At 39.8% G+C, this 25,605-nt stretch overlaps 2 protein-coding genes across 5 annotated transcripts; both read right to left on the bottom strand.

Annotated features, from left to right (window-relative positions):
* Positions 1-482: 482 nt before the first annotated feature.
* Positions 483-14,788, bottom strand: LOC111239111 (vacuole membrane protein 1-like). Of its 4 annotated transcripts, none has more exons than XM_022768905.1 (12): positions 14,683-14,788; positions 13,973-14,080; positions 13,504-13,636; positions 13,062-13,152; positions 12,308-12,418; positions 8,050-8,217; positions 7,563-7,694; positions 5,783-5,863; positions 5,453-5,569; positions 4,089-4,150; positions 2,245-2,344; positions 483-1,544 (listed from the first exon to the last, which is right to left on the bottom strand). In XM_022768905.1, exons 2-12 carry the CDS (start codon positions 14,049-14,051, stop codon positions 1,401-1,403), a joined length of 1,218 nt encoding a protein of 405 aa, XP_022624626.1. In that variant the 5' UTR covers positions 14,052-14,080; positions 14,683-14,788; the 3' UTR covers positions 483-1,400. The 4 variants fall into 4 exon arrangements, with proteins under 4 accessions (XP_022624626.1, XP_022624624.1, XP_022624623.1 ...); XM_022768903.1 differs by lacking the exon at positions 14,683-14,788 and adding an exon at positions 14,561-14,673; XM_022768902.1 differs by lacking the exon at positions 14,683-14,788 and adding an exon at positions 14,566-14,673 and having other exon boundaries at positions 13,973-14,157.
* Positions 14,789-15,687: 899 nt separating this feature from the next.
* Positions 15,688-25,549, bottom strand: LOC111239115 (protein NPAT). Its single transcript, XM_022768914.1, has 17 exons — positions 25,381-25,549; positions 24,664-24,782; positions 24,496-24,556; positions 24,322-24,394; positions 24,142-24,182; positions 23,367-23,609; positions 22,893-22,968; positions 22,457-22,580; positions 22,080-22,171; positions 21,833-21,914; positions 21,615-21,711; positions 21,365-21,481; positions 19,671-21,092; positions 19,119-19,219; positions 18,415-18,508; positions 16,924-18,269; positions 15,688-16,321 (listed from the first exon to the last, which is right to left on the bottom strand). Exons 1-17 carry the CDS (start codon positions 25,415-25,417, stop codon positions 16,241-16,243), a joined length of 4,206 nt encoding a protein of 1,401 aa, XP_022624635.1. The 5' UTR covers positions 25,418-25,549; the 3' UTR covers positions 15,688-16,240.
* Positions 25,550-25,605: the final 56 nt, after the last annotated feature.

The raw sequence follows: 25,605 nt of genomic DNA, 5'->3' as shown, positions 1-25,605 counted from the left end.
AGCTGATGAGGTGGGAACAGTGCACACTACTGAGAATACAGAAGGAGATCCACAAGCTGGAGTTGTCCCAGAATCTATGTATGTTTCCGGCAGGACTTCTCCCCAACATTGAGAGGATTTTGGAGTCAACAGGGTAGTCAGAAAGAAAAGTCTAAACCAGCAGCACAGTCCAACTGATGAACATTCAGATGCAAACAACAAAAGGCAAATTTAGCTGTCACTATTAATGTAACTCTTCATTCAGGAATTACTTAAAAAATAATAAAATGAAAAATTAGAGAGCAGAGCTGTTCACTTACCTTTAAGATGGCCATGTCTAAGAGAAAATTATACATTAGCTTTGTCACAATGGTTAAAAAAAAAAAAAAACATACAACAGTTGTTGGACATTACAACAATCACAAGAGCTTTTCAGGATGGACGTTTAAAAGTTATTCTTGTCCTACAAGAGAGTACAAAGAACGACAGACTCAGACTTGGAAACCAGTGCCATGATTTACATGTTTTATATATGATCTGATCCAAGGTTCAACCTAAATGTACAGAATAGAAATGGGACTAGTTAGCTGGGAGTACAATGTCACTTTACAAATGATATCACCTTTTGTGTTTTGGTTCATGTCCACACAGACCATTAGAATAGAAATACATCTGCGCATACTGTCAAAAAAGATATTAAGATATTTACACAATGTGCAAACCATCAATACCACTCTGTCTTAAGTTGATATTGCTTTTTTTCCACCATTTTAAAATGAGGATTCCAGAAACAAAAGGAGACAAATTGGTCTTACTGTTTAACAGGACAAATACATGAGGAAAAATTAAACCCTGAAAAGAAAAGACCATCCATCGCAGTTATCTTGGCAGCACACTGTACAAACAAATCAAGATCCATCCATACAATTGTTACAAAATTAAATAAAAATCAAGTCTATAAGTCAAGAACTATATTCAAGGGAAGTTGGACCTTCCCGTCTTGCATAAGGCGTAGCATCTGATGGGCACTGCCCGTACACAGCAGTCACCACCAAACCGCTGCTTTACTTCTGAGGTCAATGAATGGATTAATTTAACGTAAGTAGCTTGTTAAGATCAACAGTAGAACCAATCGCACTACACACACCTAGAGAGTGAGATGAAAGGAAGAACTACAAAACCTGAAGACGGACGAACAGTTAACAGTAACATACATCCTCAAAAGCACACACGCCAACAAATAGTGCCTGGTTGTTTTTTGTTTTTTTTTGTTTTGTTTTTTTTTTTAGCATTCAACCTCTTTGAGAATGGATGAGGGTGAGGTTTGTTGTTAAGTTGTGAGTGGCTGGGGCTGAGTGCAGGGCTCTCAGCAGCAGCAGAAACACAGTCACTTGGATGTTTGTACTGCTTTTGTCTAGTCATCACTTGGTTTTCTCCTCAGAGTGCCTCTGCTGTTGCAGCCGCTTGGCGTAGCTCTGAGCCATGGAGTTGACTATGGAGATGACGAAGTAGCAGACCATGACCAGCACCACCTTCTCAAACACCCATGACAGCCAGTTCTCATCCTGAAGAAAATTAGGGTGAATATGCTATTAATTACCATATTAAAGCGCAATGGAATCTTACAGTTTAGGAGCACACAAATCCAGGTATGACCATAAACAATGTGAATATTGCTGAGGTTATTCCAGTCTTCATGACAGTAGCACATGGCTGGAAGAAAAATGGCATTTGAATATACCATTTTGGAGTGGTTTGGGATATTTAATCCACATTCTGGCATTCTTTCAGCAGCCAAATGCTAAAGTAAAGACTAGACATTTGTTGTTTGATAAATAACAAGATACTTTAGCCCACAAAATCAAAAAAAAAAAAAAAGGGTTGTCATAACATACTTTACTCAGCAGAGAGCACTGACAAGTTTATTTTTCAAAGGTAAAATGTCTGTTGATGTTATATAATGTTATACATTTATGTAAAAAATGAATATTGGTCAATATATCTTTATCTGACTTTATTAACTTTCAGATATCAGATCAACCTCAAAAAGTATCAGTTGGGCTATACTTAAAAAAAAAAAAAAAAAAAAAAACTCTCCAAAGTCAGGTGCTGTTGATAGCTTATGGCCCTTGATCTTTGCAGTATATGATTTAAAAGGTCACATACATGTTGCTGTTTTCTCTTGGCAAATAAATACAATACTAAAGTTGACATTTTACAGATTACCTGGTAGTAGTACATGGTAAAATAATGTATTCCTCTTACCGCTGGTGCACTTCCTCCAGCATGGTGCAGTTTGTTCCTCTGGGCTTCCAGGTACTGACTGAAGGGCTTCTGGATTGATGGTCCTACTTTGGGCACAGACCTGGCATCGCATCCCCGCATATATCCACACAGAATGGCAAAGAGAAGAGACAAAAGAGAGAGGGAAGAAGAACAGTAAGTCACTTACCCTTTAAGCACCCTTCCTTTGACATGGAGCCCAAAACTGAAGCATCACCCTTAGAGTAATTATTTCCTATAACAGCCTCAAAGAGCAGTTCATGAAGTCCTCTCTGTCCCTGAACACAGTCTTCATTGATCCACCAGTCAACCTGCATGCTGCTGAAGGCCCCATCCAACATGTGGGCCCTACGTTTGAGCTGGTGCCTCTTCTACTTGTTCCTGTGAGCAGGAGCAGGCAGCAGAGAGGAATGAAGCAGAAACTCCTCAACCCTCCTTTTATACTGCTTAGCTCTCTATAGGCGCTTGTGTCAGCCCCTTCAATCAGGAAGTGAGTCGACATGATGTCATCACCTTTACCACCATTGCTGCCTTCTGGGTAGAAAGACATCTAATCAGGGCGTGGTTGTGTCCTTATTAGGCAGTGTGGAATAGCTCACCGGGGGGCCAATCATAATGGATACTATTGATCAATTAATGTCATATTGTGGCACTGATTCTGTAGTTTTACCACTTGGTCAGCAGCAGAACAGTTTAAAAAGAATCTCTACATGACATCAAAACTTATCATTACCATGAGAAGAAAAATATACTGCAGACTGTACACACTCACACAACCTTCCCCCTGCAGAAATTCAATTCTGTCCCCATTTAGGACATAAACATGTTGTCTAGACTTGACTAGACTAAGCAAAAAAAATGAAGAGACAATTTACTAAACAAACACCAAAAGGGGACTGGGTAATTGCTGATTTTAAATAAACCTAACTAGTTTTGACTGACTCATTCTTGTTATCTCTCCCACTTTACATGCAAACACACACATACAGCAACTGCTTAAAAAAAAAAACATCCTGTATCAGCAATGAAGCACCATTTACACACATCATAGCGAGTCATCAAGGGCCATCTGAACTTCATGGGAAAGAACCTTGAATTTTATTTCAAATCAAAGGGAAACCTATTCAGATCTAAATATGGTCAAAGCTACAAGCTGTTAATAGCCAATAGATAAATAAAAACTAAGCAGCTCCTATGAAAAACTAGAATCTGATTCATGAAATTATGAAGTCTGACTAAACTCTTTGCTTGCTTTCTTAACATTTTGCCTGGTGATAAATAAATACTAGTTAGTATGATTTTTTTTAAACAATGAATAGCAAATTTTAACATCTATAATCTTAAATTAAAACCAACATTGAAGTATTACCTCCAATTCCTGTAAATATCAAAAGCTAATTCTGACATCTGTTAATCAGTCACAGAAAGCCTTTTTATGTCTATGATTGTGTTTCCCACCTCACTTGGAAAATTCTCTCAGTCAAAGCTGAACTTGGTGAGTCAGATCTACATGTTCAGATGGGACCTCACACGCCTGACCACCAGGGCTGCAGAGATGAATTGCATTATAGTACCTTTGTGTGGAAAAATGCAAAATGCATGCACGCACACCCCCACATTTGTTCATACAGGATATCCAATCAGTGGCCAGAAGAATGTGAAAATGTTTACAAATGCACTGCCAACCACAAAACCAGGGAAAAGACAATGACTTCATAGAGTGCCCAATTAATTCAGTCTTTCTCACACACACACACACAATTCACATGCACACTCGTATACAAATATACAAACACACAAACACACACGTCGAGACAACCACTTACCCAATGAGTGACACCATTTGCTCCACTATGTGCTTGCTGAAGGTAATGATAACAAATAGTTTCTGTCGGAAAACAAGAAAGCGATTAAGAACCTTTAAAAACTACTACTTTCTGATCATATGCAGAGGTGTTAAAAAAAAAAAAAAAAAAAAAAATGCACACACACAAAAAAAGGACATCTGGACAAAGGTTTTAAAAGGAGTGAGGAACAAAAGAAATAAAAGAACAGAGTGTCTTTAAGACATTACAGACAGATTAATATATAGACATATTTTGATTCTTAATTTTAGCGGCACAGCTGTGGGAAATTGAGGCCACATCTGCCACTGTCCACAGACACACTAATTACAAAACTCAAACCTGGCAGGAAACTAAATTTGGGTCTGTGAGGGGCTTTGTGTGGTTTGCAAAGTGCCAAAGCGGGGGGCAAAACCACAATATTCTTCTCCAGTCCTGAAACTGATCAACTTTAAAAACAGCATGACACATGGCCCCCTGGACAAAATCAGACAGGATATGACACGTGATGTCCAAGGGGTTCAAGGTACAAAAGAGAAAAGGAAAAAAAAAAAAAAGAGCAAAGGCCCCCCTCCCCTCCTTTTTTCGTCTGCTCAATTTCCTTCTCTCAGGACTACCTTCTCATGTCCACTCTACATCCTCCATGACCCCTGCTGCCTGACAGGCCTCTTTATCTGAGAGGTCTCAGGGTGAAATCACTGGCTGGTACCACCGAGAGACGGACGGGTTTAGTTTGTGAAAGACTCTAAGCGACTCACCCACAGACAGAGACAGCCTCTCTCAGGCTAGGCGTATATTAGTCACGGGTGTAGCAGACTCAACAACATACTCCGTAATTAACAAGTTTTTTTGGATGCAGTAGATTTAACAAAAATCCAAACTCTTGTTAAAGACTTCTTAAAAGCTTCCCTCCTTTCATCTGAACCCTGTTTATATGGTCTGGATGCATCCTGAAACTCAAACCAGAATAAGGAATCCCCAAAGGAACAGACTACTGTCAGAAAGGGTTAACTATAAATGCACAATTAAGAATTTCTCACAGCCTAACTCGTGATCTAAGCACTACTTTTCAACTCTCCCACACATTTTGAGGTTGTGGGGACTGTTTAAAGTGAGTCACTCAGCTTTTTTTCCCCCTGAAAGTGGATTTTTTGATATGCATTATTACATTGTGGACAAAGAACTGAAATATTAAAAGCCAAGATATTGTAAGTATGCGTCATGTGCCTTTATGTGTAATGTTAAAAATGAAAAAACAAAAAACAAAAACCCACATGGTACAATTTGCTGTGGTCTTTTGCTAGTTTCTAACCACCTCTGATAAACCCTTTAGTCGAGCTGCTGACCTGTATATGCATCTTGATGATGGCTTTCCCAATTAGAGTTGCGCCAAAGAAGGTCCAGAAGGGAACCAGGAAGTGACCGCAGGTTATTCCAGCCAGGTCGAAGAGGGGATTAGGGATCTGAAACAGCATCATCAGACAGTCTTACTGATTCATAGTCTTGACACAAACATATAGATTATTACAGATATTACAGAAAGATAACTTTACTACAATGTGAATTTAAAATCACTCATAACAAATGCAAAGTGAAGTGTAAAGTGAGAAATATAAAGTGAAACACTAGTTTTGATTATACATGTTTTAAACAAAACCCTGCAAATTTGAACTTACTGAGGCACAAGCCAAGATCCCAAAGAATCCCACTTTCTGCACCATATGCTGGACTCCCAGTTTTGCTCTTGTGACAAAATCCTGCAAAAAAAAAAAAAAAAGGTTTAAGCAATTTTAAACACAATAAAATTTTACATAGACTGGTATATGCTGTGTAACTTAAATGACACATGGATTTCAAAATCTCTCACATTCCCCTGCATTACTAATTTTGCATATACATGAGTATCTCCATCTCACATAATCACCCATTTCCTTTTTTTCTTTCTTAAGATAGCCATGCAGTGCTGGTTTTTAACCAAACAGTGGTGTTGTGTGCAGTGTTATTACACAGAGCAAGAGCCTTGGTGAGAGCACTCTACACTTCTGAGCTCTAAAGATTTTTTTTGGTTTGGTAACATTACAATGAAAAACTGTGTGGTACAAAAATGCAGAGGACCTTTTGATCCCATTTTCAACCCTGTGTGGGTGAATGTCTGTGGTTACAGTGAAAGATCAGAGCCGATGCAGGGGGGAAATTAAGAGGCAGTTTCAAAAACTGGCATCTTATCAATTTCAACTTTGGAAGCAATTTAAAATTTCACTTTACTTTTAATCTAAACAATTAAAATTCATATTAGTTTTCATTTTCAAACCCATCTCAATTTTAGTTATGCCAATTGTTTTTATATACAATATTTGTTGTGCATATTTTGGAATTAAAAATTCTTTTCTTCATGTAGATAAAACCCACCAAAAAACCCTGAGAATTTTTTCATGTTTGTCTATGTGCCTCATCTCTTGCTTAAATTTCCCCTAATTTTTTATATTGCTTTACTATATATAAAATACCAAAACATATCTCTAAGTGATGTTCTTCTTTTTTTTTTTTAACATGTTTTGTGTGACAGTCATGAGTTGATTGGGTCTTAACAAAAGTGCTTCTCACTTGTCTGGTTGGCTTATACATCTCTGGGAAACACATTAATTCCATGATGACAGACATGTGATGTGAGGTTGATCTCCTCAACCTTTTCAGCTGAGAACCAGTGAGCTGAGAACATATAATGGAAACAATGCCCACAACTTCTGATTTCTGCTCTTCTGACTCAGCATCTGATCTCAGCAGTCTCCAGTCATGTGAGCTTGGTTCCTGACAGAACTGTCTGTCATTCAAATTAGAGGCTGGTGAAAACAGAGAAGGAGGGAGGGAAGCAGAAGGAGCGAAGCCTGAGGGATGATTAAAGGGGGAGCAGTGCTCAGGGTGACTCACCCACGAATAGACAAATTTACTGGAAGCATAAAGAGGGAGGGGCTTCAATGAAGTCACATGGCACTTTAGGACCAATCACTGGCTAGTGGCTACATGATAAGTTGTACATTATGAAGACTGAGTCAAATCAGATAAAACCATATAATACAAGATAGGGATAGATACTTCAATATTAGGCGTAGCTGCTCTGTGTTTTCAGGAGGCTGAGTCTGGGCCACTTTTAACAATAAATATGAAATTTTGAGGAACTTTTTTGTATCTATTTGCTTCTTGTGTTCTTTGGAAATTTTTTCAATTAAATTAAGTGGAAAATGATACACCTTGAATCATAGTGTCACCTTTTCCAACTTCAAACCAAACAAAGCACATCTGAGGTGGGTAATGCTTCTTAAATTTTTATACAAAATATTCTTTGTATTTATGTACCTAAGTAAATGACCTGCTAAAATAAAATAAAAAAAAGACTTAATATAGGAAATGACCAATGCAATCCCTCTCATTAGAGATATGTATGTGTGCAACTCTGACCTGAGCCCCCTCAGCCTGCTCGAGCATCTCCTCAAACTCCTCGTAGTCTTCGTCATCTGGATCAGCTCCTGACTGACGAGCTGCTCTGGCCATGAAGTATGGAGGCAGCTCTCCGATGGCAGTACCTGCACCCTAGACATACACAACTTAAAATCTTACATGTCAGCATTTGCTTCATAATTTCCCACATTCACACACAGGCAATAATCCATGCCACCAACAACTTTTTGGATTTGATACATCCAACTTTTTCCTGTCAAATAATGCAATAAAAGGGCTGTGTATAAACCAAGACCAACTTTAAAAGTGTCAAAACTGATATGTTTTCTGTAGCATATAACTGTGTTGAAATGGTAAATTGGAGTCCAAATTCTTCAACAAGTTTCCAGCTGTCACAATGCCACCTACTGCTGGCACTGCCAAACATTCTTACCATTTTTTTTTTTACAGATCACTGTATTGTTTCTTTATTCAAACTACTACTCACCCACATGCAGGCCTCCAGGCGGACCTTTGACATGATTGAGAAGAGGGAGATGCTTCCCTCCAGCGCTCCACCTTGGGGACAGACAATCTGGTCTGGGTATGGAGGCTCTGGGAAGTCTGTGGAGCCACACTCATATGCAGCCAGGGTTACTGATGCTATGTGAGGACCCTAATACAGAGACAGGAAAGATGGATAGGATGCTTTCATGAACTGAAAACCACTGGGACACACACAGGCACAGAAACACTTGGACATGCGCCTTCATATGGTTGTAAATGTGGCAAATACTGTAGTTTGGTGGAACTAAAGCAGCGGGAAACACTGTAATTGTACATTACAATTATGATTCTTAGTCTCATATTTCAACATGTTGAATATTCTCAGCAACAGAAGGCACTTAAATGGAGTACAGTTTAAATATTGCTTGTTAAATTGAATCTGCTGTTTCTTGTGTGTGCTAACAGAAGCTTCTGTCCACAGGTAAAGACACACAGTCAGCTGAGTCACACAGTCTCACTATCAGGTAGGCATATCATCATTTATCATTGAGAAGACGTCTGGTTAGGCTGAGCCACCTGGCCTAAATAACAGTTGGCCCACCTGTAACTACAACACAGGTATTGCATTATGTCTCTGTAAGGTGATACAGACAGTAACTGACAGTAGATGGACAGCACACAATTAGTGTGTGTTGACTGAAAATGCTCCCCCACAGAAACTCTCCACCCTACCCTGAGTATGAGCACACAGGAGGCCTCTTTAGTTTACAAAACAAAGCCTCTTTCAAACCAAAAAGGACTTAACTTAATAGCATTTCTTCATGCCACAACAAGTTAGTGTTAACAAGAAAAAAAAAACTGCGCAGTGAGTCAGAGTTTGTAACCAAATTCTGATACACTCATCTGACAGGTGATGCAGTGGCCCCTAGGGAGATACTCTTTGTTCACTCAAACCAGCAGAGGAGAACTCTTCACACACCATGAATTAACCACAGTGGATTTCATCAGGTACCCATCAAATGTACCTTTTCAATGATTTAAGAACAAGACTGCTTGAGGAAAAAGCACTGCCAGAGTACATGTAAAGCAAGTGGGTGGTCTGAAATGCTGAGGTTATTGGGAAGGTGACACAACAAGAAGGGCCATTGGGTAATCTGATCTATTTCCTTAGTAGCATGATTGAGCTCTAGACAATCTGTGTGGGTGGTGCAGGAGGGAAGTTCTTGGGTGTGCAATCCAACAATTAGTTCACAAAATACCTCTTGTTGGTTGAGGTTAAACTTTTGACTTAATAGTGGCATGAAGTTACCAACACCCTCTAGGAATCATACAAAATTCATGGCAAACTGGCCAGTTGTGCTCCTGATGGATGGACAAAAAGGTGTACTGACAAACCCATGGATCAATATGCTCATCTGTAGCTCCCATCATTCCAGGGGAAAAACAAATATTATTTTAAATAGTTGGTGATCTGATCAAATAGCTAATACATAAATTTATAATTCAAAGTAACAACATATGAGCATGTTTACTTTAACCACAATATTATGACTATAGTCCAGCACTTAGAGGCACAGCACTGACCTCCAAAACATCATGATGATTCATAAGATCATCCTGGTCATTGAATCCCCTTTCCAATGAGGAGCATGATCTCATCCTCTCTGTGGGGCTAACTATTAATGCTTCAGGCTTGAGGTAAATGCATAATGTAACTCTGTTGGATTTATATGTGGTTTTTTCCTTCAACATTAACACAGGGAATTTCCTATCTATGGCTGACATCAACACTGAGTAGGCAGTAGTGATAGGTGCTGTTGCACTGTAAACATGAACTAAGTTCTGGTGAACAGGAAATAGTCTTCTTATGAGCAGAGGGCTTACGTCATCAATGTAAAAGGCGGCTTTTACTTTTCTGTGGGAAAGTTGGAGATAGTCACAGGAATTCCGCAATGCTTTGCGTGGTGTTCTGGATGCAACGGATGGGGAGAGTCACACAAAGGGGACACTGGCAGCTTGACAGACTGCGTCACTGCATGTATCAACTTTTGTATGGACAACGCCAAATAGGGATGCTTCTTCCGAAACGCCACACCCTGAAATAAATATCCAACTATGGGGTCTTCTGGATAAGAAACATGCCTTTATGAAATGGGATAGGGAGTAGGGAGAGTATCTAAAATAGAAACTAGAGGAAAGCAGAGGCGCTAAAAAGAGGATTTTGGACTATAAACTACAGGAGAAGGAGATAGAAGGTGCCTGGATCGGTGCGAGAGAGATTGCTGGTTTTGGGCTGATGGCCGGAGATGCAACAGAGGAGAACTGGAAAAAGACAAGTCACCTGAACCAGATTCTCAACAGGTTTGCCTCAGAGTCCTTTTCAAAACCAATGCCCCACAGCTACAACCTCTTAAACATGCTGCTGACACTGATCACATCTAGGTTCATTTAAAAGTGTTAAGTCGATGGCTATTCAAAGAACCACATTCAAGCTGTTAGGGCCAAAAGAACCCTCCTACGTCCCCTGGCAAAAATATGAGTATGATTTTTCCAAATTTCAAAAGAAATAGGATAGGATGAGTAAAACAAGTTAATAAAATGAACCTCCATTTGGCATTAAATGCTTATGGGATGCAAAGGGAAGCTGTTTAAAAAAAAAAAAAAAGAAAAAAAAAAAGGTGTCTTAAAATTGTCTTCACTGGACAGTTAAAGCTGGTAATAGTTAAAAATAAATCAGAAAAATTGTTTTAACTGATGCCAGGCTGTGGGAGATGACGATGCCTACTCACACAGAGAGGGGAGAGGGAATGAGGTCACTCCATCCAGTGTCACGATACACACAGACACATAAGTGTGCACACAAGTACACACACAGGCACACACAATATATGGTATTAGCCACCCCAAACATTTCATTATTGTTGAAAACAATATATAAAGAAGCACAAAAGTACTAGAAATCTACTCGGGCAAACAAATGGTGAGCTGTAAAGCACTAATGGAAGGAGTACACACCAACTCTGAAAAACAGGAAGGTCACAGTTACATCTTTTCCCATTATTACATTATAATGGAAATAGCTGACTCAGCCGGCCCACATCTGTGCAAGTTCTACAGAACAGAAGCCACATCATCAGCCTAAAGCGGACTTTGCTGGAGAATTTCTTCCTCCCTTTCATTCTTCTTTTTACCACAACCAACACAAATGACAGATATTTTGGTGACTCAATCATACAGTCATTTTTTGATTTACTGTCAGGGAAAAATGACACTTAGCTCTTGGTAAGCCTTGGACAGACATGTGACAAAATAGAATGAGTCTGAAGACGTACAAGACAATGATTTTGGGATATGACGCCATCCTCTGGTAAAAACTGGAATAGACATTGATGAACTTTGTAGACATGTTATAAACAAAAGCAAGAGTTTTAAGTTGTTTGTTATATCTAACAAAATAGCCTGCGGTGTAATTTACATCTGATATAAACCACCTGCATATCGTAGATACACAGAAGATATCGTGTAGCTGATCAGACCATGATGGTAACCAGTTTCTCTTTACAACCATTATCAGTTCGCCATCTTCTAACTGTCAAAATATGGACAACATATGTGCCAGATGAGTCAGATGATTAAATGTGAATGCGGTTAAGTTCAATGGACATGTACTTATTGCGTCTGTTTTGTATAGCTCCACTACTTTGTGTGCACTTAAGAGAGTGGAAAGGCAGAATTATTTCATCATTGACAGACATTTCCTGCTACTTTTTAATGCTATTACAATTGCTTGCCATTAATTTAAATTGCATAACATTTCAAGATCCCAAACTAGGGAGACATTTGCATCATCATATGCTCAGGTTGATTGAAAATGTATTTATAGTAGGTAGGTAGCTTCACATTTCACCAATGTGTTAGTTTTGCTTTGTCCTCACTTTAGTCTTATGGCGATGTTGCTCATTAAAATGGAAGATTTCTTCACAGCCACAGCTGCTCAGAGTGAGGTGTCTTTCTCCTGTTTCAGTGTCTTATCATGAACTCTACTGGGACTGCAGCACTTTCTTAATGCAGTGCAACATGACGTTTTCTCTCTGTGAGCATTTATTCTTCACATGTAAAAATGTCTCTTCTCTTTGTATTTAAAAGCAATTTATTCTGAATAAAATAAATGTATATATGCAAGTAGGTATGTCTTCTGTACTAACACATGTAAGGAAATTTTGTCTGTACACATTTCCATACTATCAGTGGTTTCTTACCAGATAAAGAAGAAAGGTGTGCAGGCCAGTCCCAAGGCCTACTGAGGACAGGATACCAAGGCCTACCCAGTAGGCACACCATAGGAACTTCTTCTCCAGGTATTGAACATACTACAGCAAAAGAAATAAACAAAACATATCAGAGGGGGAAGAGCACAGAGAATGGTTAGTTAACTCTCAGAATTATTTTAAGCTTTTTTTCAAGTAGTGTTAATAGCAGTTTTAGCCATTTAATAATAATAATAATAATGTCTAAGAAAATTGGATTATACTGTTATTTATTACACATTATGCTAAAGAACTCTTAATGTAATCATATGATTATGGAAAATGAAAACTTTCAAAAGTGTTTAATTCATATCATCTGGTTTTAGTGGAAAACATTTTATTTATTTTTTATTTTTTTCCCCATGTCATCTCTTACCTTTGATTACATGTAGTAGCTCAACATTAGAAATGTCAGTAACCTAGGAAGAAGTTTATTCTAAAATGAAACTTAGCCATCCTTTAACTGATCTGTGATAGACCACTGCACAGAGGAATTTGTAAACAGAGCATTCCGCCAATTGGCTGTATGATCAAGGGTTACTTGACAACAGTACAGACCTCATTATCTCCCTGCTTAAGCTTTCTTCTAGTCTAGTCTTCTTAGGTGGATAAAGAGAGACTTATCATTAACCTTTAAACAGGTTGGTGATGAAGCAATGCTGTTGATTATTAACATCACTAAAAACAAATCTCTCTCAAGCCTTACTTGTTGGTGTGCTCCCTCCGTGGAGTACGCGATGGAGAAGACAGAACATAACACCAAAAATAAGAACACTATGACTCGTCGCTGCCAAAGCCTGAACAGGAAGGCAAGAAAACAAAAAGTCAATAATGAAACAAGTTTAAAACAAACAATGAAAAAATGTTTTCTTATTTCTGTGAAATTTAATTAGAGGGGCTTGACATTACAAGTGACCTTGTAATTTGAATGCAGTTTCTCCATAAATGTAAATGTCATAGATCCTTCTGTAGTGTAAAAATATGCTCACTAAAAGTTGTACAATTCCAGATTCTCAGGGATATAGAATTTTTTTAAAAATTTGATTCAGTCAGTGCACAGGACAAAAGGTCCCTAACACGTGAGCATACACATCCTGAACAAAGTGCACAAACAAAGGCACACTAGAAAAACCTGTTTAACTCCTTACTTAAACGTCCACTCCTTTAGCTTGATGAGGGTCTCCAGGAGGAAGTAATGTAATGTGGTGACAGGCCTCCTCCATAACACCAGAGACAGACGCTCCTCTTTATCTTTCTGTCTTCTCTCTCTTATTGATGAGTCTGGAGCACAGACAGAAATGCAATCATCCTGACATACTGAAACATTAGCAGCTACATCAATTATAACATCCTGTTGAATTGGCAATGCTATATACATGACACAAATCACAGCAAGAAGCCTGTTTCTGGTTCTGTTCTTGTTTCCTATAGTCCACGTTGTCTGCACGTTTAACAACTGAAAGTAAGCTAAAATAAATCAGCTTTTTATGTTTTTATGACTTGTTGGAATCATGTGGTGGTAGTTATCATTCGGTGTCATCAGCGATTACACAAACCTAACTTTTCAGAGACACTTCAGAGATGAATGTTAACTTCTGTAGGTTTACCAGAACTAACCTGGAGACTTGCCATTCTGTTTGTCTTTAGGTCCTGCACGTTTCTGAGGCTGTTCACAGCTTGCTCCATTGGCTGCCATGTCAATCACCGTATAGCAGGTCAGGCAGTCTGGGGCGAAAGTGACAGAATGACAAGTTGGTGCCTGTGGTTCAACTGTGCCCTTCCCACAGTTGTTTCACTTCTTACTGACAGATAGAAAACAAGAGAGACTGTAGGACTCAGACCAGTAATGAACTCCTTATCAGCGACTCTTAAGCAACACAATATCTGTATGTTAATGCGAGCATTGCGTCAACACACCGGCTAACTAACATTCAAATTACATTTGTTGATTTCGAAGAGAAAATATTACATATAGCGATAAGGTGAAGGCACGAAAAATAATTCCGTGCTTCACGACAGCAACGTATACAGTTGACTGAAATAATCGTCGTCGTGTCTGTCAGTCTGTAACAAGAAATGATGCCAAATGCGAGAACATCATCATCCTCCACATGCTAACCGGTTAGCCAACACGCTAATGGCTAAGCTAGGGACGTTGGCAGTCTCTATATCAAAATAATGGATTTAAAATCAATAACGACTCGCCTTACTTTTGGAGAATTATGTATAGCCGTTTCTTGCTGCTGTGCCGTTGTAGTAATGAGAAAACATCCACTATACAACAGGGAAACTAGGCGATGTTTGTTAAAATTAAATGACAGCCGTACCTCTTTCCTGTCCTGTTCACCCGGAAACAAACGATGGACGTGCCAAAGTAAAACTGCGTTGCGATTCAGCTGAGAAGTTTCTGCTTAAGTAGGTTTGTTATTAGTTTTGTAAGTAGGAACAATCACTTGTATGTACGTGGACGCGAGACCCCGCACAAATATAGCACTTACGTACCTTTAGCTTATCAATAAAAGACTTTTATTGTGAAATTAGTGTGGAGACATATTTCCGTAAGTTCTGGTATGTGGTCCAATCGGAGTTTGCCAGATTTGCCAACAAAACTGTTAGTCGGTACACTTTTTTGTTTTATCTTAGTTGTAGCAGATGTTTTTTATGTTTTTACTTTATGGAAATCTAATTGTAAATAAGAGAAGGGGAAACAGAATATGAGAGTTAAAAGCACAGATGTCACAAACCAGGTGAAAATGACATTGCTTCTATTTTTAAATTCTTAAAATTGTTGCTCAATCCCAGTATTCGCCTTCATGTCAATCAGGGCTGGGGCAGTCCAACTGTGAGACAGGCAAGCATGCTTCAAGGATCTCACACACATTGCAAGCCATACAAGTCTGCAATGCTGCAGACTGTACATTTTGTAGGCCATTATGAATTTCAGACATTGAGCAACAAACACTCAATTTGTTGAGCTACATATGAAATACAAGTCTGGCACTTTCCTGGCAACAGAAATTCCTCTAAGCTGAAGTACTGGCTCAATCCTCATATAACATATAGGCCTCAAACATTCAAGCAGAACTGATGTTAAATAAAGCCTCTGGAGGTTCAGTGGTTCTATTTTAAAATGTACATTGGAACAGGGCCAATGTGTCAATTTGTGTACTCTGAGGAAAAAGACACAAGACAGTTTCTTTGTTTTATTACAACACTGGATGAAGACTGAGTGTGCAAATTTCAACAGTTGCAGTCATTTTCATTCTGAATGTGTCTTCTTCTTCCAAGAAAAAAAGAAAAAGAAAAACTATACTCATATATGCCATAAAATATTATATTCACATTACTTTATTTTTCAATTAACCAGACTTTTCTGAACAGGAACAGCTCTTCATTCAGTGTTACTAAAATTAGTGGTAGGCATATTCCAAAACACAATTTTATATACCAACCTAACAGTCAGTGACAGCTGGATTCAAACTAGAGTCAAATATTGACCAAGGAAATGTTTTAAAATCACCCTTTTTAACAACCAGGACCCACTAAGTGCCCAAAAACAAATGTATAACTGTTGTGTTGTAGTTAAAAAAGAAAAGATGATTAAAACAAAAGTGAACATGACAATAAACAACACAAGAAAGTGCCATGGTTGCCCTACAACTGCTGCATGTAACAAGATTTTATACAGATCAACCCACACTGGAAACTAGTCAGCCAAATCAAAGTTCCTCATTGGCTCAAGGAGACATTGCAGCTTATAAGGTCTCAGGCAAGGTTACTAATAGGAACCATAGGCACTGGTTTAGCAGATGGCTTGTTCTATTCCTGGATAGTAACCTAAGCAGGTAGTGATATGGTAGTCCTTCCCTGTTGGTGTGTCTGGTTTCACTCATCATAGTGAAGTGAAGACAGGAACTTGTCCACATCCAAGTCATGGGGAAAGCAATCTATAAGTTTCTTCCTCTCCTGCAGATAAAAAGCAAAAGTCAGAATTACACAACAAACAATATGTATCAAAAATTTTAATGCGACTGATGAGACAATCTAATTGCTTATCAAACATGCAGCATTCACATAAACACTTAATTACCATTTAAATAAAAAACACTGATACCAAAGGGAAGTTCATCTGATAAAACACCTCAGCTAGTCTTAATTTTTTTTATGAGTTAAGACAAAAAAAAAAAAAAAAGATTGGCCTGGGGGACTTCATTCTGGTGGCATCAGAATGAAGTCCACGTTGTTACCTAAATCCATCCATCCACCCTCTAAACTGCTTATCCTGCTCAGGGTCATTGAGGACACACTGCCACTCTATTACAGTGCTAACACACAGAGACAAACACATTCACACCTACAGGCAATGTAGTTTGAAATGCATATAATCTGGATGTCTTCAAAAGAGTTTATTTTCTGTAATGTGACCTTTTTTGGACATATCAGACTCAGCTTGTCAGGCTCAGTTCAACGCTGAAAGACTAAACTCCTGTTTTGTCAAATATGGCATATCATTATACAAAAAACAGATAAACACATGACCAGAGGGCAAATACTTGTGCTGTACTCACCCGGTCTTTCTTCTTGCTGGGAGATCGCTTTGACTCTTTCTTTGCAGGTGGGCTGGCTGTGGGAGAGGACTGTTTGCGTTTCTTAGAGTTCTTAGAGCTTGTGGGCGACTTTTCTCCTACTCCATCCTGGCGCAAACTGTCCTTCAGTGGAGTGCCTGTCCTTGCGATGGCTGCACGTGAAAGAATCATGAGTGTGTGAGCAGCCATGTTAATGCTGTTTTCACTGCCAGCCTCACTGGCAGGGCTGCATGTCGGGGCATCCGGGGTGTTGGGAGGCATGAGACGCTTGGGAGTCCCCTCTCCGTTTTTACCCTTCTTCTGTCGAGAAGGAGTCCTAGGACAGTCGGCAGACTCCTCCTGGTTATGGCCAGTCGCAGGGGTCCGGGGTAGACTATTGTCTGAACTGCTTGCTCCAGGCCTCTTGACTGGGGTGGAAGGAGTGTTGATTCCCTGGATGTCCTGCAGCATCTCAGCCGCCTGTTTGGCCAGAGAGCTGGTCTTTGAGGGGGCTTTTGTTGCCTTGGACTGGGGATTAGATGTAGGTTGGGTGACAGCTGGAGGGCTAAAGTCTGATGAAGGCGTTGACTGCTGTTGCTGCTCTTGCATGCTACCCTTAATTTCATTCTCCTTGTTAGCTGTTACATTTGGTATCTCCTGAGAGGGAGTCCTCTTCTCTGTACGCCCCTCACGAGATTTGGCAGGAGCTTTTTCTGTAGGTTCTTTCCTGCTACTCTCCTCTTTCTCCTTTCTAGTTCCTGATTTCAGTGCAGAATCAGAAGACAACCTAGAGCTCTGACAATCACTGCCTTTTGCGTCATCATTACCCTTATCATGATTGTGTATCCTGTTATTAGATTCTGATCTACTTCCTGATTCTGACTTCTTCAAAGTCTCCGACTGTGAGGAATCAGCCCTGCTGGTACTTGCACTTTCAGACTCTTGTTTATTGAAGTTATAATCTTGCTTGCGAGAGTTCTTTTTCAAAGAATCTTTGTGGTGCTGTTGTGGAGGCGTGGACTTCTCTGCCTCCTTCACTAAGCCTCCTGCAGTTTGGGGATCTGCTGAGCATCTGACAATCTCCACCCTCCTCTTGGGCTTGTTGCCACCCAAGATAGCAGGCTTTGTTCGAAGGGCCAGCTGTGTATTATCTTTCTGAACAGATCGTGATGTAGATGTATTTGTAGCTGAGGGTGTGGTGGTTTTAGTTTTAGAAGTTTGTGGTTGAACCTCTGCAGAAGACTCAAAACATAAAATTCTCCTATGACTTGAGCCCTTTGCTGCATCCTGCTGGTTGTTTTCAGCTGACACAGGTTGAATTACCTTACCAACCAAATTTTCCTCAGTGCCTGAAATTCAGAGAAATATTGTCAGGAGGTAAAGCAGTGACATCAAAACCATTAACCAGAGCAACACAGAGGACACCCTTTGGTAACATTCAGTAAGAGGATCTTAACTCAGGGATTATTGCTCCAAAGTTAACCTGTAACTTACCGACGGTTGTAGACTGTTTCATTGCCACTGTGGGAAGTTTGGGCTTGACCGTTTCAGACTGCTGTACTGGTACTGGGTTTGGTATGGCAACAAGCTGTAAATATAACAATGTTGACAAGTGTTATTGCTGTGGAAATTGCTAAAAGTCTTAAGCCAGTGGGGACCTTTGAGGCTACAATGTTCTTTATTTCACACGACATAATTATTAAGTGTTGGATGGATTGAAAAACATACAAATGACTATACTTTTGCTATTATTGGAGCCTTTCCAATAGTGGGACGTAACTGTAATGTTTGTCCTGAGAAGAAAGCTGATTAAAATCTTAAGTGTTTATCACTTTAGAAGGATAAATATTCTTAACAAATATAAATATAATTTATACTTTAATTCTTCCAATTAAAGGAGATGTCATGTAAAAGTATACATTTTGGCCTGAGAATGGTATGTGGGTCAGCAGACATTAAGTTTTCTTTTGGGTAGCATGTGTGTAGTAAATTTTGTGCAAATCTGCCCAATAGATTTCAAGACACTCCGTCATGGACCAAAACATTGGTCAAACAGAGATTTTCTCCAAGGGGCAGGATGGTAGATGAGAGGTTGGCAGAATGATCAGGAGTCATCCTATTGTAAGAATTTAAGAAAAGGAAAGAACAGAAATAACTTTTAACTGCCAACTTAAACTATTTACAGATAATGTTGTTACCTGATTGGACACCATCTGGATATTCCCCAGAGTATTCTGACCCATAACAGAAATAGGAAGTACCATGGGCTTAACCGGTGATGGTAAGATGAGCGCTGACCCTGCACATAAAGAACACAAATTTTATTTTTAAATAATAACACTAAAAAAGACAATAGTAATGGGCTGGAGAGATGGTAGGCGATGAGCAACAAAGACCCACTAAACACCGGGGACAGCAAAGATCTCTGCACCAGGGACAACACACAATACATGCTGTGTGCAGATCTAGAGTGGACTGTGTCAGTTAGACCTGTGGACATCTTACAAGAAAACAAATCTTGGCTTAAAGGTAGGTGACCTGGTGCCAATATATAATGACTATGTTATTGCATTTAAAACATTTAAAAAAATAATTTCTACAGTGTTACAATTAATGTGGGCATTACAAATGTAAATTAAAAGAGTTAACACTGTGACCCAAAATCAGACCCAGCTAGTGATACCAGAGTGAGACTGAGATTAACTTTTGTCTGCTAAAATGACCCACTGTCGTAGTCTGTTGTCTCTTACCAGTGGAGTAGCCTTGAGAGCGAGTTGGTGTTTTCACCCCAAACTGGTTGGTGGGCAAAGGCTGCGCTTTTGAGACACCAGCAGGCAGTAGCACCTGTCTGGTTTGAGCGTCTGTATTCGGGGGTTCAGTCACAAGGAAATAGCTGGCAGTGGCTCCTTGGAGAGTAGGGTTAGTGGTGTCCAGGGGTAGTTGAATTATGTAGCTTTGCTGAGCCTGTGATGCCCCTGTTAATGGAGATGCGACCAATGCACCAGCCTTACAGCTGAGAGGACTAGCATGTGCCTCAGAGCTTTGCAAGCCACTAACTGCCTGTGCCACCTCATCCAAGTTGGCCTTTGGAGTGCCAGGGCCTCCAGGGGACTTAGCTGGAGAGGAAAGATAGATGGTGGGTATCTTGTCCCCGGAAATGCTGGAAATTGCCTGATTCAAGGCTGCATCACTGGCAGTATCCTCCTCCTGGTTATCGCTGATGATGATTTTCAAAGAAACTATATTACTGGAATCTGCTGCAGCCTTGCTTGGGGTGCTGGGGTTAGTGGATAAAGGATCAAGTGCTGCTGCAACTGAGGCACAGGAGGAGAAGGATGCGGGTGAGACGGGTGTAGATGAGGCAGGGGTAGCTGTAAGAGTTACAGAGGCAGAAGCAGATATGGGTAACCCAGCTGTTGATGTGAATGGTGCAACAGTGGAAGCTGTTGACAAGGCAGGCACAGCTATAAGTGTGACACCAGAAGAAGCAGATGTTGAAGAGGCAGACTCAGGTGTTACTGAATGAGCAAACATTGGCTGAGTGTCTCCTCCACCACTTGAAATCGGCATATGAGCTAGCTCAGCAGTTGGCGTTGGAGTATTGTTCAGTTCAACTTGTTCAGAAGACAAAAAAGCAGGTTGATTACTCAGAGCTGAGGAGGGGGCTGTAGCAGGTTGCTCCATAGATCCTTGTGTTTGTTTACACCCCTGTTTTCTATCCGCACTTGAGACCAACGTCACAACTGGTGCAACAAATGCAGCAGAAGCTCTTGATGAGGAAACTGTGTTTGAGTCACAGAGGACAGTTTTCATGGAGGTGCTGTCCTTTGTGGCAGGCTCCTGATTATCCATACTGTCTGAAGGAGGGGGGGGTGTATTCAATGGTTCATCAATATCCATTGGTGTCACACCAACACTGGTATTGAAGAGTGGGACTCTTTCTTTTTTGTTTGAGTCTCCTGGCCCAGATGAGACACCTCGGTGATCCCCATGACTCACTAACAATTTGGCTGAACTGTTTTCAATTCTGGATGCTCTGCCACTGGGGGCAATAACCGTTTTCTTTAACAAGGTGGGACCAGTAGACTTCCTGGTCTTACGATCTTGTCCAGTTCTCATCTTCACTGTCATTGGGGTTGCATCCGAAACATTAGTATCTCTCTGTGTAGTGCCTAAAAAAAAAAAAAAGAAGGATAAAATAAAAGACAGTTTGATGTTTAATCTGTTTATATCTATATGTTTTAGGCAGTTCTGTCTTCAATAGGGGCACAACAATTATTATTTTATACCAAAAATCCCCATCAGCAAGAGTATGATGACATTAGTATTATAATTCTGACTATATATGAACTGTTTTTTGACCTGTGTGAGATTGAAGACAATAATCAAAAGTGACATCTGTGTTGCCTTCTTATGAGAGCGCACTACTGGATTATAAGAATACCTGGATCATCGCTCTGAAGGGGTCTGACTGTAGATGAAGATCCAGCGGCTTCACTCTCTTCTGGACTATTGCTAATCTCTCCATCACCTGGTTCTCCATCAGGGAATTTGGTTTTATCTGCAAATACATATAAACATCATTAAAAATAGTCTGTTTTTGTGTGAAATGGCTTTCAAATCCAACTGAAAAGAACTGTGATTCAGAAGCACTCAACAACAAAATAAATTTTTAAAAAGTAGGTCATAGTTACTGTAATCGAAAAGGTCAAAGAGGGCTTGAAAAGCTGGGTCAGACTCTGTTTGCTCCAAAATGTCGTGGATGGCATCGTCACTCATATGGATTTCCCCCTGTGTCAGAGGATATATGTCAGGAAATAATGTAACAACACAGCTTGATGAAGTGATGATGAGGGGAAAAAAACAAAGAAATTATGCTGTTGTGATACTGGCATTTAGAGTAGTTCAGCACCTGTAATCCAAGGATTTCATCAATAGACTGATCTGCCTCCATTGTAGTTAAAGAGGCCTTTGATGTTTGGGGCGTTGGCTCACTGATGTTAGAGATGAAACGGGAGAAAATAGTAAAAAACATGTTCTACCATGCTTACAGTCATGTCACAACTTTGACTGTCACTGACAAAATCATGAACCATCTATCACAACAACTTAATATATATCTGCAGAGAGGCAATGCAGAGTCTCAACTCAGCACTTACTTGGCAAGGATTTTGTTGATGTTTTCAGCAAGCTTCTCTTGTAATGATCTGTCCCCCAGGATCTTGTCACGTGCATTTTGTATCACAAGTTGCTGTGGAGAGAGACACGTTTTGTGAAGTCACAAAATGTTTGATTCATGAATCTGTAAAAGACGGATACTTTCAAGAGAGAGCAAGCATGAAAAATATGAAATTAAATATCTGCAGCATCATGCCGTTCACTACACCGAGTCAAAAATGACAAAAGATGGTGACAATACATGGGTAATTCAGTCCTCATTTGCTGCACAAATATGGACCAAGATCATATTGTCTCTTGTTTGTTCAAAATTTCTCACTGCTAAGGAAAACAACACCAAACATACAGATCTACTTACAGGGAAGTTTTCATCAACAACCTCTTCAGGCTGAGGTTCTGCATTAACAGTAGTGACAGTTGTGGCAGATCTGCCAGGGCCACTGGACACACTCAAAGCACCACTTCTCTTCCTGGGGGTGTCCCTGAAGGTAGCAAAAAAGATTATAGCAGCCAACATGCACAAGGCATATGCAAAACAAGTACAATCTCACACAAAAACACCACAAACTTCAATATATCAATCAGCACCTCTCTTCACAGTGCTTTTACTATTGTAAAATATTAAAATGTCTTCAGGGAAAAGGTCTATCTACTACTACTTCTGTACTTTAGTTGTGTACCGAGAGAGCAGCATTTTCAAGCAACGGTGGGTTAGTGGGACGACTACATCTGTCTTCAGCGCTCTAAAAATAAGGGGTGGTTAACAATTATTACAATATAACAAGCATCCTTACCATTTCCGTCGTCCTGGAGACATCGGGCCCGGATTTAGCCGATGCTCAGACACAATGATCTGTACCGGTGAATCCCCTGTAATGGACACATGACAGCACACATCACTCAAAGCAAACAAATACAGCTTTGCTAAATCTTTCAATAGCCCTGTGGAAAATGATAAAAACCCATGGACTTCAAAAGGGAAGTTTTTATGAGCCATTACAAAAAATAAATGACTAGCTACTTGAACGCCTCATATGTGCACATAAAAACAGACCTTTGTTAAAAGAAAACAATAAATTAGCAATGCTATGTCTGCACAGCATGAAGATGAGTACCACTGGTAAGAATGTACAATAAAAGTGACTGACAATGACTGGTTAAAGAGAGGATTAAAACAGTGAAACACAAACGCCTCAACCTCGAAAACTGCATTATAAATAATATAATAACATAAAAAACATATACACAGCATGTTTCATCATACTCACTTGGAGTATTTAGTAATCGGCTGCCATCGTGGATCTGCTGGTTCGTGCCACTGCCAGGAGCTAGTCTGGTGTGCAGAGCAGTGTAGCTCACAGGAGTTGAGTGGCCGAGCATGCTGTGGGAGGTGTGCGCAGGGCTGATGATGGAGCTTGCTTCAGAAACTGACGAGCAGACGACAGTGCCAGCTGAAGCCACGGTCAGGACCCGCTGTCTAGCCATATTTGCCATGCCGATGCGTGAACGTGCTGCAACAGACAGAGGCAGATAAAAATTTTTTTGTGAATATTGTATTTCTATTTATATCTTAAATCATTGTGTGCTGTGGTGTGTGATTATGCTGATAATTTGCATATTTGATGTATAAACCACAGTGTTTCCCTTATTTTGTGAATTTATTTGTGTTGGTCTGGTGTTGAATGCTGTTGTTAGAGGCTTCAAAATTCCACATCACAATAAGCTTCTGAATAAGGAAGTCATTGTTCAGGCAGTCAGATCTTTCCAATATGTACAGCTTCACATGCTATAGGTGCACCCTAACAGAATCCCAATTACTTGACACTTTCAACAGCATTTCCACACATAACAAATCATGATAAATCAATGAAAAATACAAAAATCTCGATGGCTGTGTCAAATCTACTAACCTGGGTGTAAAATTAATGGTGGATACTACTATATACTCTGTAAATCTTGTATATGCTTGTGCACTAATAATGCACCTTTTTCAGGCTGGGCATAAACAAGAGAATAAAATGGACAAACTAATTACACACTTACTTCTCTGGCATGCTGATATAGCTGGTGAATTCTGCAATGACCTGTGGAAAGTTATAAAAAAATAATGCAACAACATCAGTGATGAAGATCACACTCAAAGACAGGTTTCAGTAAAAAGATGGAGGAAAGAGATTGTGTTGGTTTCAATGAGTTAAGATGATGAAATTGGCAGATAATTACTTGATTTGGTTGAGTGTAAAATCCAGCTTTTTCCACAGTGATGTCATCACTGCAGGTACCTCATGACAAGACTCTGTTGAAAGAACATTACCAACACCACAGACATGATACATGTATAATTTTATGAAAATTTAATTTAGTAATGGAGACAATAAAGTAATAAAATAATCGCACCTTTTGTTTTGGCAGCCACATACTCGTTCAGGATGGTTGTTAGGCCTTTCCCAAAGACAGACTATGTGGGAACAAATAATGAATCATACAAGCAATTAGGATCTTTATGCGCACGACATTCACTTCACAATATGTGACATGATTTATCAGAGAAAAAGATATGCTTACAAATACACAAGCAGGAATAGTCCCATCTCCTGTAGTGTGCTCAGCATATTCTTTCAGGTTGGAGCTCTCGAGAATGAAAGCTTGGCTTGTAGCGGACAGTCCCTCCTCTTGCAGGTACCCTGCAGAAGACCATTTACCAACAGCGAGTTAGAGAGAAACATCAATAAAACAAAGCTCAAACTGCCATCGAATAGTTACCCTAAATACAGTTGTAAAATGTGAGCCGCCTGTTTACGGTTTAGTGTCATTGTTAGCGGATGGCGCGTTCAGGTCATATCGTTTAAACCGAAACTACGAGCTGCTGAGTGGGAAAAATAATAATAGAAAAAATAGTTAAAATTCCAAGTCAGAAAAGTTGTCGATTTCTGACAGCGACGCTATGGTGAAAAGAACTACAGTGAAACTGTTGGGAGAAAGGCTGCAAAAGCACCACAGCTGGCAGCTAGCTACATCAAAATACAATCCGTTAATCTCATTTTATGGGAGCTATACACTGTGTGTATCCAGTTTTACTCGGCAAAGAACTACTACAAATACGTAACACAACAACAGTAGCTAATTAAAACTCTTTATCTGACAACACTGTTAGCTGGCACAAAGGCTAACACACTGGAATAAGGCGTGAATAATGGTTGTTTTTCCTGTTCTTTCCTTTCTGCAGACTTCAAGCGAATGCAGCACAACGCTACAGTTTTTGCTGCGTTTGACCAGACTCACCCAAAACAAGCCGAGCGACGTCGGACGGCAACAACATGACTGCTTGTTGGTTGATACAAAAGACGTAGTAATGAAGAATTAGCTACATGTTCAGGAAAAATCTCTCAGAAATCCGTTATACAGCGTCAAATTAAAAAAATAACCGTCAGTGGTTTTACTGTGAAGGAGTCGTCCGGAGGGGACTGCTGCTTACTCAAAAGGCGGGGAACTCAAGAAATTACAACC

The sequence above is a fragment of the Seriola dumerili genome, unplaced genomic scaffold (genome assembly GCF_002260705.1).
Source record: "Seriola dumerili isolate Sdu_G_001 unplaced genomic scaffold, Sdu_1.0 BDQW01001888.1, whole genome shotgun sequence".
NCBI lineage: Eukaryota > Metazoa > Chordata > Actinopteri > Carangiformes > Carangidae > Seriola > Seriola dumerili.
This window is presented reverse-complemented; position numbering and strand designations above follow the sequence as displayed.